The sequence below is a fragment of the Protobothrops mucrosquamatus genome, unplaced genomic scaffold, assembly GCF_001527695.2.
Source record: "Protobothrops mucrosquamatus isolate PMUCROS unplaced genomic scaffold, P.Mucros_1.0 scaffold_226, whole genome shotgun sequence".
Classification (NCBI taxonomy): domain Eukaryota; kingdom Metazoa; phylum Chordata; class Lepidosauria; order Squamata; family Viperidae; genus Protobothrops; species Protobothrops mucrosquamatus.
The window spans coordinates 1,382,792-1,407,969 of record NW_015386302.1 but is presented as its reverse complement, the minus strand read 5'-3'; the positions used below and the strand labels follow the sequence as shown (position 1 = coordinate 1,407,969).

Sequence of the window (25,178 nt, the reverse complement as noted above, 5' to 3'; positions counted from 1 at the left end):
CAGGGGGGCGTTTTATCAGGTACGCCTGATACACCAGTTGCGACCTTTTCTGGACCGGGACGCCTTGCGCACAGTCACCCATGCCCTCGTCACCTCCCGCCTGGACTACTGTAATGCTCTCTACATGGGGCTCCCCTTGAGGAGCACCCGGAGGCTCCAACTGGTCCAGAATGCGGCCGCGCGGGCGGTGTTGGGAGGGGCTCGTCGCTCCCATGTAACACCGCTGCTGCGCGAGCTGCACTGGTTGCCGGTAGCCTTCCGGGTGCGCTTCAAGGTTTTTTGCTTTTTGTTGTCAGCATTGTTAGTTCAGCAACAGTGTATGTAATTTTCAATCTGTTTTTAAAAGATTGGGGAGTAGAAATGGAGTGGGTGCAATAAGGTCGGAGGAAAGTAAGTCTTGCAAATTCCAACGTAGAAGGCTTTATCTGTCTAGTGCGCAGGTCGGCAACCTGCGGCTCCAGAGCCAAATGTGGCTCTTTGAGCCTTCCCCAGGAAGGCTCCCAGCCTCCTCTGCCATTTGCAGAGAGAGACAGAGAGAGAGAGACAGAGAGAGGCACTTGTGCTTCCCTGCTTCTCTCTCTCTCTCTCTCTCTCTGTGTATGTAAAAGAGTGAACTCACAGTGTTCTCTGACAAGCTGAAAAGCTTTTTGGGCGGGGCTCCTCCCTTTGCTGCGTCTCTGCAGGAAGCAGGAAGGGCAGGAGAGAGCTAGCTAGCCCAGCTATGCTGACTCAGGAATTTTGGGAGTTGAAGTCTGTGAGTCATAAAAGAGCCGAGGTTGCCTACCCCGAGCTTGTTGGAGAACAGCTTGAAGCCAGCTTGCCAGGTGAGCAGAAGATCTGAGAGAGGGAGAGAGAGGGGGGAGAGAAAGAGAGAGAGAGAGGGAGAGAGAGAGGGGGAGGGAGAGAGAGGGGGGAAAGAGAGAGAGAGAGAAAGAAAGAGAGTGGGGGAAGAGGACTGGCAGACCAAGGGCAGAAAGAGAGAGAGGGAGGGAGGGAGGGAGAGAGAGAGAGAGAGAGACCCTTTTGACATCTAAAATGAAGATAATACTGCATATATCCTTTTTTACCTTTATTGTATATATATAACGGTAAAAAAGGATATATGCAGTGCTATCTTCATTTTAGATATCAAAAGGGTTTTGCGGCTCCCAGTGTTTTGTTTTCGATGGGAAACAGATCCAAGTGGCTCTTTGAGTGTTTTGGGTTGCCTACCCCTGGTCTAGTGCAACCTAGCACAACATTTCTACTGTAGCACTCTCATATTGAGCATTGATAGGTGTGATAAAAAGATTGGGGGCTAATGGCATTTGTGATCTCAGAGCTGGAGGGATTTAGGGACTTATCCTAACAACCAAATTCCATCTATTAGCATCATTTTGAGTTTGAGACTTGACCTAGTTTCTAAATTAACAGACCAACTTTTGCTTTTATGTGACTTGCAAAATGCCATCAATCCACATTGCCTTAGAATAAGGTACAGAGTAGAATTCAGCTGTCAGTACAATTCCATACTTCTCTGAATGTTGAGTTGCACTTTTCAGCAATGTAAATATATAAACACATAGTTGTGAATAGAGAAATATGTATGTATATACATAATTGCATGTATGTTAAAACCATTGAAATAAGCGTTTTTGGTTTTGCAGAATTCCAAATTTGATTTGTCTTTCTCTAAATCCTAGCATTAACTACAGCAGAACAAATAATTTTCTTTTTTAAGTGTGTGTGTGTGTGTGAATTCTTGGTTATGATGTTCCTCAGGGCATGAATTCTAAAGTATAATTCATTGGTTCTGAAGTGTTTAATCTGTTGGTGAATGATAGTCTTAAATAGACCATGATGCTTATTTGCAAAGAAAAGGGAAGGGAAGAAAAAGACATTTAGAGGCATTAATAGCCAATATCTAGCAGGGGGCAGAGCCTTCGGAGTCAAGGCTCAGGATATCAGCAATGCCAAAATTAGAGTTTATCACTGCCGATGAACAGGGGAATCAGGGCAGGATTAACACATCAGGTGACAACAAGTTCTGGCAAACTATCTTAGCTTCTGTAGTGAAACATTTTGAGATTGAAATCTGTGTCTCTTGCAGGGGGAGGAAAAATGTTTTGCCTGACGATTGGGCTTCTCACATATCCAGCGCTTTGCTCCATTCATAACTCTTTAAAAGGGCTTGCTCCTGCCACTCAGTATGTGCTGTAGTACTTAAATTATATTGTCTTGAGCGGAGGGTTGGACTAGAAGACCTCCAAGGTCCTTTCCAACTCTGTTATTCTGTTCTGTTCAGTATTAGCTTAATTCAATCTGCTGTATTCAGTTTGTCTCAACTACTGTATTATAGCAAATAAAATTCATTTAAAACTATTGATTTCTGCAAAGATGCAATGTGAAATATTATCAAATAGCATATCTAAAATTATACAAAATCAGTTCCACTCCTGCCTTTTTCCTGCTGCCATCTTCAGTTCTCTTTCTTAGGAAGGCCAGCCAGGATGTGGTTGCAGCATATCAAAAGCAGTTTGAAGGAAAACTTCTGAATCTGCTTTAAAACTGAGGGGAAAATTTAGAGCTGCATTTCAGTTCCTTAAACATTTTCAAATGTTATGCAGAAATTTCTCTCAACTCTCAGTATTCATGTGTTTGCTATTTGTGAAGATCATATAGAGTGGAGAGATGGTGGGGAGTGAGGAGAGAGGCTTGAGCTGAAGAGCATTTGGCGATGTTTGTGTCACTAGCAATCCAATGGGTTAATGGTGAAGGAGAGACTTAAAAGGCAGATGATGAGAAAACTTGTTTCTTTGACTACAGATGATTATGGTGATGGAAACCCTGCCGGATTATATTAATGAAGTGTACCTAGCAGATGAAACAGGACACTGGAAGGAATAAACTGAAGAGAGTACTTACTGTAGTATTAATAAAAGATACCAAGCAAAATGAATAATATTAAAAAGGAAAAGAGAAATATAAAATTTTGAGCTTAGTAACAAAGGCTCTACTCTTATTATTTATAAATAGTAAAAGAAAAGAAAGGGGGGAAGAAGAAAACAATATGAATAAATATTGGATTTTTTCCTTTCCTTTCTTTGTTCTCCAATGAATTTTCAGTATCTGTTGGTGTACACTTTAGAAGCCATGCTCTAAATGTTTGTATTTGCCTAACCCTAACCCTTGCCGCATAATGTGTAATATATATGGGAACCACTCTAGCTTGAATTTAGTTAAACTTTTATTTTCTATGTACTGTATACTTTTAGTTTTGCTATTCCTACATCTTCTCCAAGTTCATTCGCATCAATGCTATGCCTTTTTTCTAGGATTGTGCAAAATGTTTGCAGCCATAAGCATACATGTTAATGAATTATCACATTTTATTGATATGTTCTGGAATTATGCCTAGTTACAAAAGTTTTATTTTGAATTTAATCCCTAAGATTCTCTGAAGATTAGTTTGCAGGTAGTCCGTAACCTATGACCACAATTGAGCCCAAAATTTCTGTTGCTAAGTGAGACATTTGTTAAATGAATTTTGAACCATTTTATGACCTTTCTTGCTACCGTTGTGAAGTGAATCCCTGCAGTTATTAAGTTAATAAAATGGTTCTTAAGTGACTCTGGCTTCGCCATTGACTTTGCTTGTCTGAAAGTTACAAAAGGTGATCACATGAACCTGGGACACTGCAATTGTCATATGAGTCAGTTGCTAAGCATGTGACCATGCGGATGCTGCAACAGTCATAAGTGTCAAAAACAGTCATTAGTCACTTTTTTCAGTGCCATTGTAACTTTGAATAGTCACTAAATGATCAGCTGTAAGTTGAGGACTACCTGCATATTTCTTTCCAAGACTTTTGGTTTTGGTTTTTTCATGTCCGCCACATGTCCCTTCATGTCCCTTCTGGCTCATAGTTTTTCCAGTATTAATTATTATATAACAGAATAACAGAGTTGGAAGGGATCTTGGAGGTCTTCTAGTCCAACCTCATTTCAGACAAATGGCTGTCCCATCTCTTTTTAAAAGGCTCCAGTAATGGAGCACCCAAATTTCTGGATGTAAGCCATTCCACTGGTTAATTATTCTAACAGTCAGGAAATTTCTCCTTAGTTCCAGGTTGCTTCTCTCCTTGATTGGTTTCCATCCATTGCTTTGTTGAAAGAAAAATCTTCATCAGGGTCCAGTCCAAGCTGGGAATAAACAAAATGGTTTTCTGCTTTTCTGCCTTTAAGATCCTTTGGGGAAATATAATATTCCGCCTTTTTAATATTCCCCCAAATATTTATTTCTCTTGGGAGGGTGCTGTCTTTTCACAATTCCCCCTTTGTGCCATATAAGTGTGGATGACACACTTTACTGGTACAAGATTAAAATTGATCTGTCAGGGAGACTTGATAAACAAGCTTTTACACTTAATGCAAAAAAAAAGGGGGGGAATACACTAATAGAGGCAGCAGAAAAAGATCCCTGCAGTGGCTCCCAAAAGGGGGGCTTCCAACCCATAAAGGTCTAAAAGTCAGGGCAAAAGGTCTGTTAGGTGGAAAAGAAATTTATAGTGTCCAATATTCTGTGCCAATTCTTTTTAAATGTTTGATGTCACTTTGAGCTTCCAGTCAGGCTTGCACATTTCCCCAAAATTCTTCACAGCCATGTTTGCCTCAGTACTTAACCACTGGCTGCTCATTTTCAAGGGTTGCTTCCTGCCTAAGCTCTTAGTTTAGTACATCCAGGGTTTATGATGTCCAATTAAGGTTAGCCAGTGTGCAAGCCAGACTATTAATATTTCTTAAATTGCACACAGTGAGCCCTAGGACTCCCGCTTTGAGTCCACCAGCGCAACCAGTTCAGGGCTTGGGTTTGGAGATATCTTTTTTGCTACTTCCTCATATGAACTGTAAATCACCTGAGGGGGCCTGGTTCCCTCCCCCTTTGAATTTGCAGGAAGATGTGCATGCAAACTTTAGTGCCACAGAGCAAGAACCAGTCTAAGAAGCTTTACTGAAGATAGCTGAAGGGGATAGCCTTAGTGTGATTCTGAATGGTGTGTGTGCATGTGCATATCTGCACACTTAACAAATGTTTCACTTAGCAACTGAAATTATGGGCTCTATTATGGTCGTAAGTTGAGGACTACCTGTATAATTTGACATAATTGTTTCAAGACTGGCAGAGTAGCACTCTGTAGACAGTTTTTATTCATCAAATTTGTGTGCTGCCCAATTCCTAGAAATTCTGTGGCTAGAATAGTTTCTCTTTTTGAAAATTGTGAAGAACTTACTTCTATTTTTTTGGGGGGGTGCCTAATTAAAAACTGAGCAGTCAATGGCACAATATTAGCAGGATAGCTAATCTTCTGGGTGAGAGAAACAAATTATAAAAGATCTGAATAAGCTGCAGAATGAAAATTTGTAGAGATAAATGGTCAGTTCTTAGGAAAAAGAAACCAAACTCACAAGTGTAAGTCATGATGGGCTTGGAAAGGGTGGTTTGTGGCTTGTAAAGCACTTCCAGCCATTATTAAATCTAATGCCATCTCTGTGCCAGGGTTACATGACTGCAATCTGGATGTTTGGCAACCTGCTTTGCACTTACGACCAGTTGCCAAGCATCCCGTGGTCATGTGATTGCCATTTGCAATCTTTTTTCTTGGCCTCCCCAAGGAGGCTAAGAATGCCAGAAGGTCAGCGGGGAAGCCATCAGGGAAGATTGCAAGCCGCTGCTGCCTGCCAAGAGAACTCCCTCTTGTCTCCGTTGTTGGCTAGCTAAAAGAGCTGCCTACCGACCACAGTGAACTCCTCTGGCAGGGTGGAGAGAAGGAGCTCAGATCCTAAAGGTCCTCCCTGCTTTTCTGCAGCCCATCAAAGCAGTTCTCTTTGGTGCACAGAGGACAGCCAAACTCCTCTGGTAGAATAAAGAAACAGATCCTGAAAATCCAAGTGCTGTTACTGCAACATCCCAGGACAGTTTTCTTCTGCAGCCAGAGGGGAGCCAAATTTCTCCAAAGGGGTAGAGAATCCAAAGATCTGAGTTCTATTCCTGCAACCCACTGGAGCACATGGAGGGGAACTGAACTCAACAGGCAGTTCTTTCACTCCATCCGCTTAATGACCCAGGAGATTGCTTAATGAGCAGAACCAGGGCACTGGGATTGTGGTCGTTGAGCAAAGCTTAACGACTGTTTTGTCCAATGACCAAGATTCCAGTTCCAATTGTGGTTGGAAATTGAGGGTTATCTGTATAGGATTAATAGTATGTGTGAAAGGGATCTTGGAATTGTAACTAAATGAGAATCACAGCATAACATGCCTACTAAAAGCTTATTTCAATTAAAGGAGCATTTCCAAATCACTGGAAGTGATAATTCCATTCTAATTTGCATTAGTCAGACCCTACCTTGAATCCTGTGTCCCAGGTCAATTGCTTTTACACACACACACACACACACACACACACACACACACACACAGGAACTGTATATAGACCACACTTCCAAAGATCTAGAGAAACTTGTTTGAATGTTAATTTTATATTGTATCCAATAGCTATTAAATTTCTTGGGATTCTGAATATTTGCTTGTTTCTTGAAGTGAGATGTTGGATTGTTAAAAAATATAAGCCCCATTTTAGCACCTATTTATGCTTCTGAACATTTGCTTTTGTTTTTACTGAAACACAGGCAAAATCTCATATCACCTCTATCCATGCATTTCATCTTGCAATTGTTGGTCAATAGTCAGCTGTTCAGATAACAGATTTATTTTTCTTGCTTTGTGCCTAATGAGAAAGGAAAATATGTTTCTAGTGTGGTCCTAAACACATTATATTTTTAAATTTCTAAGCCCATAACTCTATGTCTTTATTCCTTTTTATCCTTGACCTTACCCGTACTCCTTGACTTACAACAAGTTGCTTAGCAACTGTTCAGAGTTACGACAGACCTACCTTGGGTCTACATGCAACCCAGATTCAATGTTATGATGGTCACCGCCCCCATGGTCATGTGACTGACTTTTGGGCACATGGTAACCTGGATGTATCATGTTTGTGGCATTCCATATTACATGACCATGTTTTACAACTGTTTTGTTGAGAAGTGGCACTTCTAATTTTCAGCAAAATTAACATCTTTGGTTCACTTAATGACTGCCACAAACAAGGCCATATTATCAGATCAGTCATGTGATAGTCACGATGGTAAATCGAGGATTACCTGTACTTATGATCAAATTGCAAAATAGGACTCTGATTTTAAAAGAAAAAGAAATTATAAAAATACTTATGTAATTCTTACTATTCTCTTAAACAAACAAAGAAATAAATAAATAAAATAAAACAAAACAAAATAAAATAGTATATCTGACGCAGGTTCTTGGTGAGCAAAACCTACCACTTTAAAAGATCTTCCTTGATCTCTTAGCAACTTCCTTTCTGAAAACAAGAGCATAACACATAGGAGTAAAAAATTAAAGGCACCCTTCAGGTGACCTCAGCTCCAGAGCTAAACTGAGTGTCCTGCAGAATATTTCTGGCAACAGTAAGGAAATGGTTTGTTTTGCCTGGGGTTTTTCTTTTCCTTTTCTCCATTTAATGTACAATTTTGGAATCTCCTAGTCATCGCCATCCAAATACTAATCATGTTTGACCTTGATTTGTTTTTCTAAGATCAGCTAAATTGACTAGATGCTGATTGTCCTTTTTTAAAATTATCATTCCTGCTTTTAAATATTATATTGGTTTTCAAATATTGTTAACTCTTTTTATGTACTTTGAAAGCTACTTCAAAGGGAGGAAATAGTTTAATTAATGAAAGAATTTTAAAAATTAGAAAAGCTGCTTTTTCCTTTTCCATCTTTTTTACCAATTAAATCTAAAAGCACTTTTAAAAAATCAATTTTTCTCTGTTAAAATGAATTGGGGATGAGGGGATTGCAGGTTTTACTGCATGCAACATGATCCCTTGGCAAAGAAAAATAGAAACAAGTGGTCAGATTAAAGTGTGCTGTGCATGGCCTTTAAAACATGTTCAAGTACAAATTAACAGTGATATTTGTGTTCTTTTTGCTTTGCAGCCAAAACCACCCAATCCTGATTGGCGTTATTCTGCATCTTTAAGACCTGGAATGCAAGGGTATGTACTAACTACAGCAACATTTTCTGGCTCTTGTGTTGCTTTAAATGAAATAATTCCCTAGGTAGTTATCCTACCTGTGCTTCTCTGCAAAAGTTTGGAAAATTAGAAGTGTGTACCAACCTTTGGATTCAGTACAAATGTGAAATACAGTAATTTGGAAATTTGTTTTAATTTGAGGCCACCTAATTCAAAATTAAGAAATCTGAACCTATGTGCTTCCTGCTGATTAACACTGAAGTCAAGAATGCTGTAGGAGAGCCCTGTTAGTCTTTAGTGGCAAAAAAAAAAAATCATGTGGAGGTGCTACAAGATTGCTTCTGAAGTAAACTACAATGATTTTTTCCCCAGAGTTTTAAATCAAAAATACTTAAGCCTATTTGCATGGATCATTCCTGTTACATTTCAAATGAATAGCTTGTAATAAATTTTATGAAACATATTGTTGTAAAAATGGTGCCATTTTTACCAATGTGACAGCACAGAAGATGACCAATAGATTGTAAAATGTACAAGCAACAGCCTTGTGAAAGAGGAATGATTCTTTATTTTTCTCTTTCTATGTAGTTTTTTTTTAGTTTGTGTAAAAATAATAAGAAATATATTGTGTAGAAATTTGAAATACTTCAGAAGAGCTTTAAGAACATGGCATTTAAAGGAAATGGAAAATAGTTTTAGGGATTTTTATTTTTGTGGTCTGACAGTTTTTATTTTTACTGGCATGCTAGCTAGGTTTCTCCCTCTCTAATTTTTTGATGATGCTTAAGAAAGTTGAAATTGTGATTCAGCTTGCTTAATTGGACTGCCATTTAGTGCACTTCCAGTACCAAATTCCTTAAAAGCACTTGGAAGATAATCTGTAATTGCCTTTGAATCTGCCGTCCTTTAAATGCTGGAACTACAACCTAAACCCTTGCTGGTCCTTCACTGAGAAAAATCCTTCAGCTCCACTCCACCTAAAATAAAAATAAATTATTGCACCCTGCCCTCCCCATTTTTATTGCATGCATTTGTCTGGTAATAAACAAAAATAATTCTTGTGAGGGAAAATTGCAAAATCAAAGCACTTTCCCTTTGAAAGATCTGAATCCCAGGAGTTAGAAAAGCTGGTGAGAGAAGAATTCTTGCAAGTGGGGAAATGTGCTCTGCACATGCTCTCAGAGAGCTTTGGTATTTTTTTTAATGCACTATAATTGAGCCAGAATAAAAGTTGTCAGCTGTTGATTCACAGAGGTATTGAGTACAGACTGGTTATTTATATCAAAATAAACTATTTTGTTTTTTTTCTGAGAACTGTACAATATAAACCTTGTGTGATTTGTTTAGTGCTGTACACATGGAAGAAACAGGAGGCCTGCGTGTTGGATCAGGGGGACCTGAACAGCAGTGGCCAACAGTATCCAGTGCAACAACAGGTAAGGGAATAACAGTATGCCTGGGTTCTGCTATATATATATATAGGTTTGCCTGGGTTCTGCTGAGAGCCCAGGATCGGCGCGTGTATCTCCAGCTGATTGGTGGCGGCCTTGGGGGTGGCAGGCAGCCCCTCGCAGTCTTAGGGTAGAGATTCAGCTGGAGCTGCGTGAGGTTTGCCTGGGTTCTGCTGAGAGCCCAGGATCAGCGCGCGCAACTACAGCTGATCAGTGGTGGGTCTAGGATCTTTTGCCTCCCATCCTTGGCCATGCCTCCTTCTTCTTGAGCCTCTCACCTCCATCCATTTGCCTTCAGCATTCCTCCTCGGAGCAGCATGCGATCGCCAATAGGTGATTGCAGGGGCTTTGTGTGTGTGTGTGTGTGTGTGTGTGTGTGCAGCGTCTGCAGTTGAAGTGGAGGCATGGGGGGGCATGTCAGGGTGCTAGTTGGTTATCCCCCTCCCAAAGATTCCCTAACCTTAAAACAGCTCTTGGGTGGCAACAGTTACCCAGCACGAGGGGCTCAGGAGAAAGAGATGCCAGCAATGCTAACTCCCAAGAATGAGGGGAGGGAGGGGGGGCAAAGAAAGGAAATCAAACCTGACAGGGAACATGGTAACCCTGCCCCTACTCCACAGAGGGCAAATCCCATCATTCCCAGCCTGGCAGGGGTCTTCTTGCCACACCGTTGCAGACAAAAGGGGGCTCCAGTGAGGAGGAGGAGGAGGTGGACGAAGAGCGTTTAAGCAAGCTTAGCAACCAGAGTGGGGATCTCCCCCCAAAACAAACGTGCTTCGTGGGTAACCTCCCAGCACGACAGAAGTGACCAAAACCTGCTGCATCCAGCCAGCAGACGGGGGGGGGGGGAATAAAAACCAAACAGCCCTCCCCGCTGCCAATCCTCAACAGAAATGCTCACGAAACCCCTCTTCATGGAACCAGCAGGACCCCCAAGAAAAACAAACCCCTTTTATTTTTACACACCTGACTCAATGTCCAAGACTTCAGAACAGTGGTGGGATTCAAATATGTGAACAACCAGTTCTCTGTATGGATACCGCTTCCAGAAGTCCATTTTGGGCCTGGGCAACAAAAAATTAGCTACCAGTTCTGCCGAAGGCAAGCAACACAATCAACAAAAACACAAATCCTCAGTGTGAACGGTTGCCTTTGGCAACCAGCACCTCCCATACCTCCCCCCTTTATAGTCCAGCCAGGGCATGACTTCTTAATGACTTTTCCTTTGCCTCTGGAGCTGCCCCACTGCTTTCCTCAGTCTTGCTCGCCTCTCTTCTCTGTGCATCTGTGCATCCGGGATTGGCCCCAGATGTTCCTCTTCGTTGCCCAACTCAGGCTCCCAAAACAGCTGTGTCTCTGCCAGAGTGTGAGTAGAGGGGCCGGGCTCCTCATCTGACTGTGAGTCTTGGTGCTCCTCAGAGCCTTCCTCTGATTCCAATGTCACTCCAGGCCCCTCCTTCTCATCTGAGTCCTCAGACTCAGCTGCCGGATCCACTGGCTGGTGAGAGATCACAACAGCAGATTTGATGAGTGTCCCTTTTATCCCCTCATCTACCAGTAAGTCTTTTGTGAAAATGTTGAAGAGCTCTGGAGCCAAAAATACCATTAAGCATCACACTTGGACATGCCAGCTACAAATCCATCTGGTAGTGGGATCATCCATGCTATATTACTCAGTTTTATCAAGAAGGAAGCTGTGATCAACATTCTCTTGCTCTAATCTCTTTATCCCCCCCCCAAAAAAGTTATATTCTGGTTGTAAAAGTCATAAAATGATTTATATTGCTCCAGTGTAACAGTTCATGGAGTATATATAACCCATAATCTTGCTTAATTCAGGACTCTTGGTTAGGAGCTCAGTGATCACTGCAGTTATGCATGGTCAGTAACAATTAAATTTTGTTGCACATCTATCTCCAAATAGTTTGGTTCCTTACAGTATTTAAGATTGGGATTTTCCCTACAACAAACCCACTTTGCTTCTAGTAATTACATTGTTCCTTTCTAAATACTTGCGAACTCTCTGCTTGATTTTCTTATCCAGGATTTTGCCAAGTATTCAAGTCAAGTTGAACCAGTTTATGGGTTGTGGATCCACTTTTTCATTTTTTAAAGACTGGCACTACATTAACTCTTCTCTAATATTCTGGCACCTCCCCTGTACTTCAGGAGTTCTGAGAAATTAATTAATGGTTTGGAGATCATATCTGCCAGTTCTTTAGCACCCTGAGATATAAACCATCTGCTCCCAAAGATCTGATTTCATTACAGTGCTAGGTGTTCTCTCATCTAGTTCTTATTTCTTTTTCTTTTGCCCCACCCCCACCCCACTGGTAGTGTGACTTCTGAAAGATTGGAACATTTTTCTTTTGGGGGAAAAGCAGATACAAAATAGGGATTAAGCAATTCAGTTTTTGCCTATTGCCTATCATCATCTGAAATCTTCTCCTACAAGTGGACCACTGTTTTATTGACTTTCTTCCCTGCGTATCCAAAGAATTTTTGTTAATTTTTGGCATTCATTGCAAGCTTCAGCACTTTCTGAGCTTTAGTTCCTGACCCAGTCTTATAAAATCATGCTATTCTCTCACATTCTGTTGTTTTCCATTTTAAAAGCTTATTCGTTTTGTTTCTTAGCTTATTAAAGATCTCTTTATGCAACCAGTTATCAGCAGGTATCTGTCAAGTGCTGGGGAAATCAAGAGAATCATGCAGTTCAAATGAGTATAAAGATTTATTGCAAACTTAAGCTCTCTACAAGAATCTGAGCTACTAACAGCAAGGGAAATTAGCAGGAGATAAGAGAGGCATTCAAGATGGGCTGGACGTAGATCTCTTGTGAGCACAGAGGGACTCATGACTGATGACGCGTTTGACCCCTCCATCGGGCTCAGCCTGGTCATTTATATCAGCCCTCCCTCCATCTTGGCCCCCCTCTTCTTCCATGGGTTCTTCTATGCTGCTTTTCCCTTCCAGCATTGTCTCTTCAAAGTCTGAGTTCATATGGGAGCATGGCAAGGGGAGAAGGGAGGCCATCTCAAAGGAATCCTCCTCCCACTCCTCTGCAGGAGGTGGTGAGCCAGGTGGTGGTTGCTGTAACACACAAACATTGATAGAGTTTCCCTCCCTTCCCCTACCCAGGAATTGAAAGTCAGATGTGGAAGGCCCATCATAGGCGAGTCTCCCTGCTCCTCCTAGAGGAATGAAGAGGGACTGCTTAGCTTCTTCCTTAACAAGTTCCTCAGGTGAAATTGGGTGGGGCGCTGGTAGCTTGGTTGGCCTTGGCTTGTCAGGGTGCTGGTGGAACTGATGAACTAAATCTGGGGCATGAACATACCATGCATTTTCCAGGAGCGATCAGAAACTGGGTAGCCTCTTCCAGTGAATCAAGTACTGAATGCCTTTGCCCCTTTTCCAAGAGTCTAAGATTTCTTCCACCTCATATTATGGTTCTCCCTCTACTATGACTGGCAGTGGGGTGTGTGGCTGGGATCTTATTGTGCTTGGGGGGCATCTTTGGCAAGTAATGCTTGATGAAAGACTGGATGCACCTTCATTGAAGGGGGTAATTGGAGGTGGAAAGCCACAGGGTTGATTTGTTGGAGAACTTTGAATGGGCCTACAAATTTAGTGTCTAGCTTCTTGGAAGATCTTGAAGTAGCTAAGAACATAGAAGAGAGCCAAACCTTATCTCCTACTGCTATGGGTGGGCCCTCCTGGTGATGAATGCCTTTTCGTAAGTTTGTTTCACTTGGTCAAGTTGCTGTGTCAACGGGTCTTGTTCTTGTAAGAAGTCAATCTCCCCTGAAACAGTGGAGTACAGTGCAGGATGTTTTGGCAACACTTTAGGGTGTGTGCCATAGATGGTTTGAAATGGTGTCATTGAAGTCGATGAGTGCAGCAAATAGTTGAAAGAAAATTCTGTGACTGACAGTAATGATGGCCAGTTGTCTTGGCTGTAGGTATAGTAGCACCCCAAGTACTGAGGGGGGGGCCACTGGTTAGTTTTCTCAGTGAGCTGAGGAGAGGTTGAGCTTGACATTTAGTAGCTGGTGAAGTGCTTTCCAAAATCTAGACCATGCCATGGTAGCGAAAGAGGTGATCTAGAAAAAGTTGGGCTGTGTCTTTGGTATTGGGCAATCTCTTGCAGGGTATGAAATCGGCCATTTTGGTGAAAAAATCTACCACCACTAATACGGTGGACAGAGGGTAAATCAGTAATGTAATCCAGAGAGACTGTATGCCAAGGGTGGGGGAGTAGGTAGTGGCTGCAAAAGTCCTGTAGGCTTCGGATGGAGCGGTTTGGCCCTCCTGCATGTGTGGCAAGAAGCCACATATTGCCTGATGTCTGCAGCCACTAAAAGTCTCTTAAGGTTCTGTGCAGGGTTTTGAACACACCCTCATACCAAGCCATTTGATTATCATGGCAAAGCTGAAGTACTTCTTCACTGCATTGGGGCGGGGGGGGGACTACTAATCTGCCTCTCTGTTTCAGGGCAGCTTCCTCTAGTTCATTACAATCCAGATCTGGTGCAATGAGCTTGAAATATTCAAGTTGTTTCCTTGGCAGTGTTGGAAGATCCGATTTTCAGCAGTTTCTATCTGAATAGGGTCTCCAAAATGCTCTCTACATCTGGTGAGCAAGTTTGGGTAACTATTCAGGATCAGGTAGTTGGTTTTGATGAGTGGAAGAGCCCATTTGGCAGTGGAGTCAGTTAAGTGTGAGAATGAAGGAGATTCTTGATCTCTCTGTCAGAATCTTCCCCTGGTCAGGTGCTGATGAACACATCACACTCTGCTTGGAATGTTCTCATTTTATCAGACTTACCAGTAGTTTGCAGTAGGCAGTAGGTGGCCGGGAGACTTGGGGATGAGCAAGGCAAGAACAGGGAGTTGTGCCTGGGCTGGTGGAGCAGGTGGTGCCATTGCAGAGGAATTCCTTGTTGAGTCAGGATCTGCATTTGCTGCATCAGTTGTTGAAGACTGGCTGCAAAATTCCTCATTTTGTTTCTATGCTGTCCAGGTGTCTGCTGATAGAGTGGAGGTCTGACTCGTCTGCTATTGCTGCAGCTCTGGGATCTGAGGTCATGGCTAGGATATTCTGGAGATTAATGTCAAGCACCGGGGAAATCAGCAGAATCAAATGAATATAAAAATTTATTACAGACTTAAGGTCTCTACTAGAATGTGAGCTACTAACATTCAAGAGAAATTAGCGGGAGATAAGAAAGGCATTCAAGTTGGGCTTAGATCTCTTGTGGGCACACAGGGACTTATGACAGATGACACGTTTGACTCCTCCTGCGGGCTCAGCCTTAGCTATCTCTTACAGTATCTCTCATTTTTTTTCTCTTTGGTATTTGTGTTTGGGCTGTAATTATCTTCCCAACTCTTCCAGATATTTTTCTCATCAAGATGCCCATCCATGAGATCCTTATTTTTTTCTTTATTGAAGTTAGCTTTCTTGAAATCTAGAACACCTTCAGCTCTCTTTGGCTGCCTTTTTCCCTATTAATAATTATTAAGTCCAGTATAGCTATACCCCTAGTTCCATCCTCCACTTTTGGAGTAATGAAGGTGTCTACCAGGATTATTAACAATTGTTGCCCCTCTCACTTGCAATAGAGTTTGATTCTCAATTGGTGTCTGCGTAGTTGAAATCCTCCATTATTATAATAGTATTGTTCCTGGCATCTTGGCCATTTCCAAAGAAATCATCTATATCTCGTGTTTGGGTGGGTGGCTTGGTTTATCATTTTTGTTTCTTTTTCCCTTGATCCTCAGTTTCAGCATGGTTTTATCCTTAGTATCACTTAATATAACTTAGTATAACTTCCACACAGGTATAGGTGTTCCTTTGGAATGGGACAACTTGCTGCCACCAGCTCACCACTGTCAAGTTGCCACTGCCAAGTTGCCACAAGGCAACTACACATGGTCAGCTTGACATAGGCAATTCTCTATAGGCAGCCATAGGAGAGCTGGTGGGTGGGTGAGCAAGTGGGTGGGCAGAGCACAGAATGTGTTGAGGCAGGTGTTGGGTAAATGGTGGCGCTGGGGGCTTCCCATTTTCACATATCCCCACTGCGCTGCCACGTCGGGCTCTGCACAATGGCAGCAGCTCCAAGTTCAGCCCAGTGGCGGCAGCTCTAAGCCCAGCGCATCACTGCTGATGCCATCGCCAGGCACAGAGCTGCTGTTACACTGGGCTTGGAGGCGCAGTAGTGGCATTAGTGGCGGCTCCATGCCAGGCTCAGAGCTCAGCGCGGAAGTGGCAGCAGCTGGATGTGTGAAAAATGGGAAGCCCCTGGCTGCTGCCTCCCCTATGCCTGCCCCAATGCACTCTGTGCTCTGCCCACCCACTCACTTTCTTGGCTCTCCCTCTGGCTGCCCGTGGGGAGTTGTTCTTGTGGCGAATTGGCTGCATGGAGTTATCCCTGTGGTGAGTTGGCAGAGACGACTTGGTGGTGGTGAACTGGCAGCGAGCTGGCCGTGGTGAATTGGCTGTGGCTAGTTGTCCCAGACATCTCAATCTTGACCTTGAGCTCAGAATGTGTCATACCTCATTCTGACAGTAAAACTATAGTAATAATAAATTTAAATTACTAACTGGTTTTGATTTCATTAAATGGCAGGAATTTCTTCAGTATGTAGAACATAGTCAGGAGGCAGCTTTAATCAATCCCAATATCATACCTTTGGGAGGTTATTCCTTTTATTATTTTTTATTCCACATGATGCTATTCACTTTCATTCCTTACACGCTTGCAAACAGTTCCTCTTCTTCAACAACTCCTGCTTACCCATTGCTGGTGCAGCTACAGCAATCCGAATGTAATAATTTCAGATTCTTTTCTTCCACTGTTTATGTTTTATATTAATTGCCCCCAAGAAATTATTTCAACATTCAGATTTAAATCTGTGTTCAACTTTCACAGTACTTTCAGGAAGTAAAATAATCTCTCCTTATCAATATTATTTTTTTAATTATCAGATATGTATGCTGCTCAATTCAGAATCCCAATGATTTTGAGAGGTTCATGACACTCTGCATAACTTTCCCAATCTGTCTAAAACTTATACTTTTATCAAATTATTTTCCCAAGCAACCAGAATTACAGGCATTTTTAAAACCAAATTTTAAAGGAACCCCCGCTGAAAACAGCTCATACCAACTTGGTGAAATTTGGCAAACCTTCAAATTTTTTTTGTAAAAAGGATTCCTAATCCTCCCATTCTAGAGAATTGATAAATGGTAATTCCTTTTAATGAAATATGTTCCATATGGACATATTACATCTTATAGGACATCTGTCATTTGGTACAGAGCAAATTATACTGTTACCAAAAGTTTACATGAGGTTCTGAACTGAATCCTATGATTTGTCCCCACCCCTAATAAAAATTCTGCTCACTTTTCTGCATTGACAGGCAGATTGTATTCTGCCAGACAAACAAACTGATAAAAAAGAAGAAATGGTTCTGCTTATTGTAGAATGAATGAATAGCTAGGCGTTTTATATTGACAATAAAAGGCTCAATATCAGGATTATGAGTTGCTGCTTTTTATTGCCACCTGATGTTATACCAACTAAAAATGTTGTTAACCTTTTAACAAAATTTTTGACCATCTGAGCAAAATGTCAAAGACAGAATATCTTAAACATTTTACTTCTTTACTTTTTAAGGAATTAATCATTATTTAAAGAATTGTTAGGAGAGCTCTTCAATCAATATTGATCTGAGCTATAATAAAATCAGATAAAATGCCTTCTGGGAAAAAAACAGAACCAGTCATCTAATAGGGAAAACGTTTGGCTAGTAATATCAGGAAATAATTTTCTAGGGTTTTTGCATTCTAGCCTTCTGCTGTTTATCTGTCAAGCATAAAGCAGCTGGAAGTAAACCTGGCTTCAGAGAAGGGTTTCTAGATTTCAGGCCTTTCTTCCATTTTGATGGCCAGGGCATCTGCCCAGAGTGCAATTAATACAGCCCTGGATTGGTGGATTTCCCCACGTTTTTTCCTTTCCTACCATGCCAACAAAATAAATGCCAATTGCTTTCCTTTCAATGAGCATGTTTTTTGAAGACTTTTTTTTTTTTTTACAATTCTACCTATCACTTGAGCTAGGAAGGGGAAATTGGCAGATGTCCAATAAATTTCACTCAGTTAAAAATAATATAATAAAACCCCTTCATCTGCTGAACCAATTAAAAACCAATACAAAACAAAATGAAACCACCCTTTCCAGCTAGCCAATTGGAGCTGGGATATTTGTGTAGGACAGAATGAAATACAGCTGGTGGACTAAACTGCTGTGCTTGTGCCAGTAGAGGATTAAAAACACTGTTTGAACTGAAGCGAGAAAACTGGGTAGAGATTGCCTTCTTAGTGGGCTAGGGGCAGGCTAAGAATGTTGTCCATGTCTGCTGTCCCAAAATGGTGGCCTGTTCTTGTGCTGGGACAAGAAGGACGTGTGGATCAGTCCTTTGTCTCTCATTAAAACGCACCTTCCGCCATTTTTACTTCCTGCTAAACTGGGACCAATATTGACTGAATGATTGCAAAAAACAATTAAACAATTGCCTTATCTTAAACAGGGAAATGTATTTAGACCATTGCTCTAAAAATATCTTATCTGCATCTTTTGAGCCAAATTTGTCAGTAGTTGTGGTTGGAAATAATATGGGAAGTTGGATCTTGAATGTTTTACTCTCTTTTTCTTTAACTAAGGCAATTTTACTGATATGCTATCTATGCATCTTTTCAAAGTGCACTTATGGGTTTCAGAATTTCTATGGTTGTTTCAGTTTATTGGCACCATATAAATGAGGTGATAAAATAAAGCCAAGGAAATATAAAACCGTGAATAATATCAGAACAAATAATTTAATAATTCTGATTTAAAATCATGAAACAGAATTAGAAATTTGGTTTTTTTTAATTACACATCTATTTCACTGCCTTTGAAATTTATTAGAACATAGAATAGCATGGTTGGAAGGGACCTTGGAAGAGTTCTATTCCAACCCCTGTTTAAGCAGGAGAACTACACCATTTTGGAAAATGGCTGTCCAATCTCTTCTTGAAAATCTCTAATGATGGAGCATCAAAAATTTCTGGAGGCAAGCCATTCCTCTGATTGATTGTTCTCACTGTCAGGAAATTTCTCCTTAGTTCTAGGGTTGGATCTCTCCTTGATAATCTTCCACACATTACTTCTTGTCCTGCCCTCAGGTGCTTTGAAGATTACAGTAACCTCCTCATCTCTGGTGACAGTCTCTTAAATACTAGAAGACAGCTATCATATCGCCCCAATCTTTCTCTTCCATACGCTAGACAATCCTAGTTCTCTTAACCATTCATTATACCGTTTAGCCTCCAGACACCTTATCATCTTTATTGCTCTTCTCTGCATTCTTTCTAGGGCCTCAGCATCTTTTTGTATCGTGCCAACCAGGACTGGATGCACTATTTCAAGAATGAACTTCAGTGGTACTATCATTTCTTATGTTCTTGATGCTACCCCTCTGTTGATGCAGCCTAGGACAGCACTGGCTTTTTTGGTAGCTGCAGCACATTGCTGGCTTGTACTTAAGTGGTAGTCCATTAGGACACCAAGATCCCTTTCACAGTTATTACTGTTGAGCCAGGTACTACCTGTTTTATACCTGTATGTTTGATTTTTTCCTATCTAAGTGTAGGACCTTACTTTTCTCATCATCAAACTGCATCTTGTTGGATAGGGCCCAATGATCAAGTCTGTCAAGATCCATCTGAATCTTGAGTCTATCTTCTAAAATGTTGGCAATTCCCCTTAGACTGGTGTCATCTGTAAATTTGACAAGTCCCCTTCTATCTCTTCATCTAAATCATTTATGAAGGTATTGAAGAGTACTGATGCAGAGTTCATTTACCTACCCAGAGACTTTTGTGGTAAGTATTGTAGATATCTAATTTATTCATAGGAAAAATTCATGGACTGCATTTTTTTTTTATCATAATGGAATGAAATTTGCGAGTGGGGGCATGATAGCAGTGTTCCAATATCTCAGGGGCTGCCACAAAGAAGAGGGAGTCAAGCTATTCTCCAAAGCGCCTGAAGGCAGGACAAGAAGCAACGGATGGAAACTAATCAAGGAGAGAAGCAATCTAGAACTAAGGAGAAACTTCCTGACAGTTAGAACAATTAACCAGTGGAACAACCTGCCTCCAGAAGCGGTGAATGCTCCAACACTGGAAGTTTTTAAGAAGAAACTGGACAGCCATTTGTCAGAAATGGTGTAGGGTTTCCTGCCTGACCAGGGGGTTGGACTCGATGACCTCCAAGGTCCCTTCCAACTATTATTATTATTATTATTATTATTATTATTATTATTATTATTATTATTATTATTATTATTATTATTATTATTATTATTATTATTCTGCTAAATAAGAGAGCCAGTTTGTTCTAGTACTTAAGGCACCAGGCTAGAAACCAGCATGAAAGCTAGCTGGGTGATCTTGGGCCAGTCACTGTTTCTCAACTCCCCCATTTTTGTTAGAAAAATAGGAGTAAGGTATATGAGAGATGCTCCCTGCCTTGAGCTATTTATAAACATAATAAAGATGGAATATAAATAAAATAATTAAATTAAATTAAATTAAATTTGAGACAGTCCTAGCAATCTGACTTTTAAATGTGCCATGTCTCTTGGTTTTTCACCACAATCTGATGGGAATTGTTTAGGAAAACCTGATCATTATGAAAGGAATAAGCACTTCATATTGCAAAGTAATCATTATGGAAGTATCCAAGCAGTTGCTTTAGAAATCTGATCTAAATCTCTGTTATAATAATCACTGTTAAACAGGGTATAATGTATTTACTATGTTAATAGCTTCCTAGGGTGAGAAATAATTCAGATATTTCAGAAAGCTTGGTTGAGAGAAACTGTTTTTCTTTTCAGTTTGTATTCTCCCCCTCTTTGAACACCATACAGAGATTGACAATAACTGGCTGACCTTTCTGTAACCCCAGAGTTGAAATGGAGCGATGCGTAATAAAAATCTATGCCAAAGAAGCCACTCTTTGAACCCTAAGCTTCATTCCAAGCCAATACACGCTGCTAATATTAAATAGTTTGAGCAGAACCTTTCATTTGGAGAAATTGAGGCAAGGAGAGGCTTGGAAACTGTTTAGAAATATTATTTTCATAATATTTTAGATATTATTTCAAATATTATTTATTAAAATAGAAGCATCACATCTCACGGATGTCTTCCATGAAAGCTGACCCAGATGGCTTATAGAGAGGTTCCCTGTAATCCCATAAGCAGCTACGGTATATGACCTCAGGGCATCTGTCACTCAGGCAAGAAGACAGGAGATCACAAGAGAGAACAAGGCACCCGCTTTTAAAAAGCCTCCTCTTTTTTAGGAAGGGTGGGTGAATAGATGGCACTGTAATATCTTTAGGTTCTTTTTTATGTTTATGCTATGTTTATTTATTTTTAATATGCAGCTAGTTGTTGGAGATAATTTAATCCAGAAAAGGCTTTTAAAAAGTCAAGACTATTTTTAATATTTGTAGAGAAAGTAATTCATTTTGCATATTTTCCATGTACTACACCCCCCCACACACACATTTCCCAGCTATGTTTATGCTTTGCAAGCTTTTCAGAATTAACACAGACAATATATGACTTCTCTGTAACAATAAATATTCATCATATCAGCCAAAGGGAAAAACAGCAGCCAGCATAACATGAAAAGATAGGAAAATCTTGCAATTTCCTACCAGCTCGCTTTCTTCTCTGTGATTTAACAATGCCTTTTATATTGGCATATATTCAAATAGTTATGATTTAACCTAATATTATTCTAGATGTAGTTTGTTAAAAAGGTGATAGCCTTTGTAGCTATAGCAACAATATAAGAGATAGAGAAGGGAATATGATGTAATTACTTGAAAAAAGATGTGGAGAATTGAAATAGCTGCAATCTGGATTAAAATCAATCAACTAAAGAATATATTTGCTTAGAATGACAGTTACATGATTCCTAAGTCTTTCAGATTTTGGAAGGCTCCATTTTTCAACAGAGAAAGGTATTCATAGAAAACCAGAAGGATCTGAAACAGAATTTTTGTGCTGCAGCCTCACCTTATTTAGGAAATGACAGACTGTGGATTTAGGATTGTGCAGAGATGACAATTGTATGCCCTGTTCCATCCCCAAGAGACAGATTCAGGAGGGAGTGAGAGCAGCAGAAGAAAAATCTATTTTTGGCATTGCTCCCACAACTCTGCAATGCTAACCCTCTGCTTGATGCTTTATTCTTACTTTGATGAGGAGCCATCTTGAGGGTGGGGTTTCCAGGGCTGGGCTGCAGAAATTGAGACTACATACCATAAAGTAGCCATAGAAAGAGACATAGAAGTCTGTAAGTCCTTGCTGCCCATTTTTGCCCAATTTGTACTTCTTTCAAAACAGATAATTAACAAAGTAGATTTTAATAGAACCTATCTATTCTGTACTTTAAACAAAGTCAGTTTTATAGATGCATAATTACTTGATGAATGTTCTGCCTAAGAATGGCTGAGCAAAATGCAGGAGGACCTTATTTTGTCCTCATTTCAGCACAATTTCTGATCCCAGCTTAAAGTAATACTAATAAGTTTATATGAACTATAACAATAATATGAACTGTTATTGGAGTTTCTACTTTTTATATTAAGATTTTATAATTTGAACATGACATATTGTCCATAGACTTCAGAAAAATTAAATTTTGTAATATAATTTTAGGTGTTTTCTTTTACTTTTTGTTGTGTAGATGCTGGCAAAGATGCTAGTCCTCATCTCCCGGGGGGGGGGGGGGAGAGAAGCAAGGAGGAGGATGGAGAAGAGTGTGGAGATGGAAGTGAAGCTCTTTTAGCCTGGTTTCCTGATTAGTTTCCATCTGTTGCTTCTTGTCCTGCCTTCAGGCGCTTTGGAGAATAGCTTGACTCCCTCTTCTTTGTGACAGCCCCTGACATATTGGAATAGTGCTATCATGTCCCCCCTTGTCCTTCTCTTCATTAAACTAGACATACCCAATTCCAGCAACCGTTCCTTATATGTTTTAGCTCCAGTCCCCTAATTATCTTGGTTGGTCTTCTCTGTACTCTTTCTAGAGTCTCAACATCTTTTATGCATTCTGGCAACTGAAACTGGATGCAGTATTCCAAGTGTGGCCTTACCAAGGCATTGTAAAGTGGTATTAACACTTCACGTGATCTTGATTCTATCCCTCTGTTAATGCAGCCTAGCACTGTGTTGGCTTTTTTGGCAGCTGCAGCACACTGCTGGCTCATATTTAAGTGATTGTCCACTAGGACTCTGAGATCATATGAACCTCTGCCATCATTCCCCACATGATGTGAAGGTGGATGTTAGACTCTTGCAAATGCTTTTACAAAATGGGAGGGGGGAGATGGGAAAAATCATATCAAGCCTACAGTCTGAAAAAGTCATTGTGGAAGGCTGCCATAGATGCAATGGTCTTATCAATGGCAATGGAGCCTCTGCTTGATGCTTCATATTACTGAGTAAGGACCTTAACGGACTAGTGTAATTATATGCATTAGTGATCTGACTCTGATCTCCAAATTTGACAAAAGTGCAATACAGTCTTGATTATCTTCTTAGAACAGCAAAATTTTCTCTCCTGTTCTTTTTTTAATTCCTTGCCTTCTCCTGTCTTTCTTCCCTCACCTTTTCTGCTGATTTTGTGAATAAAGTAGTTAGCTAGAATCTGCCGCATAAAAAAGATAGTAAACTAATTATGTTGTTGCCACATAAAAGCAGGAGCAGTGACATGATCTCAGCTATTGTGAGCAATTTTATCAAGCCTCCTTGTACGTGGGGATGATCTTGGGAAACCAGTTAAAGAGACACTGCTTAGGGAATGGTCAGATAAGAGAGAGCATAGCCCACAGAGGCAAGGCTTTTTTTCTCATAGAACACCCAGAACGGAGTTCCGGCACCTTTTTTGGATGGAACCTTGTAGGGTAGGCAAGGCGGATTGTATGATGTATGTGAGTTCCGGCACCTTTTTTTTTTTTTTAGAAAAAAAGCACTGCACAGAGGTATAGTGGCTGGTGCAAGAAGCTCAGGAGGGACCCTGCCTACATTATCAGGTTGTAAAGGTGACAGTGGAAGAATTACACTTTTAGAATTGCAAGATTCTGTTAATATAGCTTTGCAATAAAGTACAACTAGCTTATCTGGTTGTTTTTCCTGTCTGGTCTACCTGCTAAGACTGATACTCCCTTCTTCTTAAGCTATGTTGGGGGGAATTTTGCACCTTCATCTTGTGAATTGATGTTTATACTGAATAAGATAGAAAAAATACTAATATTGGGTTTTTTGTATATCACTAATCATATTTTTAATGAAAAGTATTGAATTAATACAAAATACAAAATATATTCAGCAAAGGCTGAATATAATATGACATAATTTGTTATATTACCAAAGATTAGCAATATTAGCAAAAATTAAAATATTACAAAAGAATTTATGTAGAAATTCATATTGAAACACAAAAAGAAATATATTTAGTTACAGAGGAATTAGTTATAATTACTATGCAAACTTTTAAATATTTTAGTCAAGTCTTTATAATAATTAGAAAAGCATCCTTTTTCTTATTTCCCATTAGCAGTCTCACATACTTTTGTCGCAATTCTGTAACACATATTTCATTCTGTTCCATGCAGCTTTCATGTTTCTTTATTTTCAGTTTTCATTCATTCTGTAATTTTTTTTCCATGCAGGACTTGTATTTTCTCTTCCTGCAGTTATTTTTACAGTAGTTTGTTTTTTACTTCTTTGTCCTTTTTTAACTGCACAAGACCCATGCTTCATACAGCCCAAAGAGGGTCTGTCCTTCATTCAGAATTTCTCACCACCTTTGTATCTTTTCATTCTTTTATTAAGAACAATCAAATGAATCATGATTTTAGATTCATCTCCATTTCATTCTTATTTGTATGTTTGAGTAGACCTATGCTTAAACGACTGTTTGAAATAAATATTCCTTTTTCTAAGTGAATACTTGTCACACAATCATCATTCTAATTCATTCTTGGCTCTCCATTTGGGTCTCCATTTTTCTGTACTCTCTCATCTTGCTCCATCCCAACTATTCATGTCACTGGGAAGACTCATATACAATATGCCAGAATAATGATATATTCCCACCCTCCATTCTTACCATCCAGCAGACTAGTAGTATACATGTACATTTTTTTAAAATCAGAGAACCACATCACAAAAAATGGAGAAGTATAAACACTGAGGAATAACAGGATGTTTGTATCATGTACTAGTTTAAGATGTACAGATGCAACCTGAATTCATTTCTCCCCATCTCTAGCCTAATGATAAACGATAGACCAACTACTTAGCTTTCTGTTTTAATCCATGTCTGTCAAGCACAAGGAACTAAGGGAAATAATTTCATTTATTTCACTCTTCCATTTTGTATTGATTTGATTCCTACCTGGTCAGCTATTCAAGATTAGAAATAATAATTCAAATGAAACAGTTTTGATCTTTGTAAGGTAGTTTTTACATGCCAGAATATTCTTTTTTTTT

The 25,178-nt window shown here is 40.1% G+C and overlaps 1 protein-coding gene across 1 annotated transcript in view; it reads left to right on the top strand.

Annotated features, from left to right (window-relative positions):
- The window catches only part of LOC107299452 (protocadherin alpha-C1-like), a 68,599-nt gene that overhangs the window by 36,097 nt on the left and 7,324 nt on the right, over nucleotides 1-25,178 (top strand). The window contains exons 2-3 of the mRNA XM_029286809.1: nucleotides 8,062-8,120; nucleotides 9,447-9,535. Coding sequence (XP_029142642.1) covers nucleotides 8,062-8,120; nucleotides 9,447-9,535 — 148 coding nt within the window. The remainder of the gene's footprint in view (nucleotides 1-8,061; nucleotides 8,121-9,446; nucleotides 9,536-25,178) is intronic.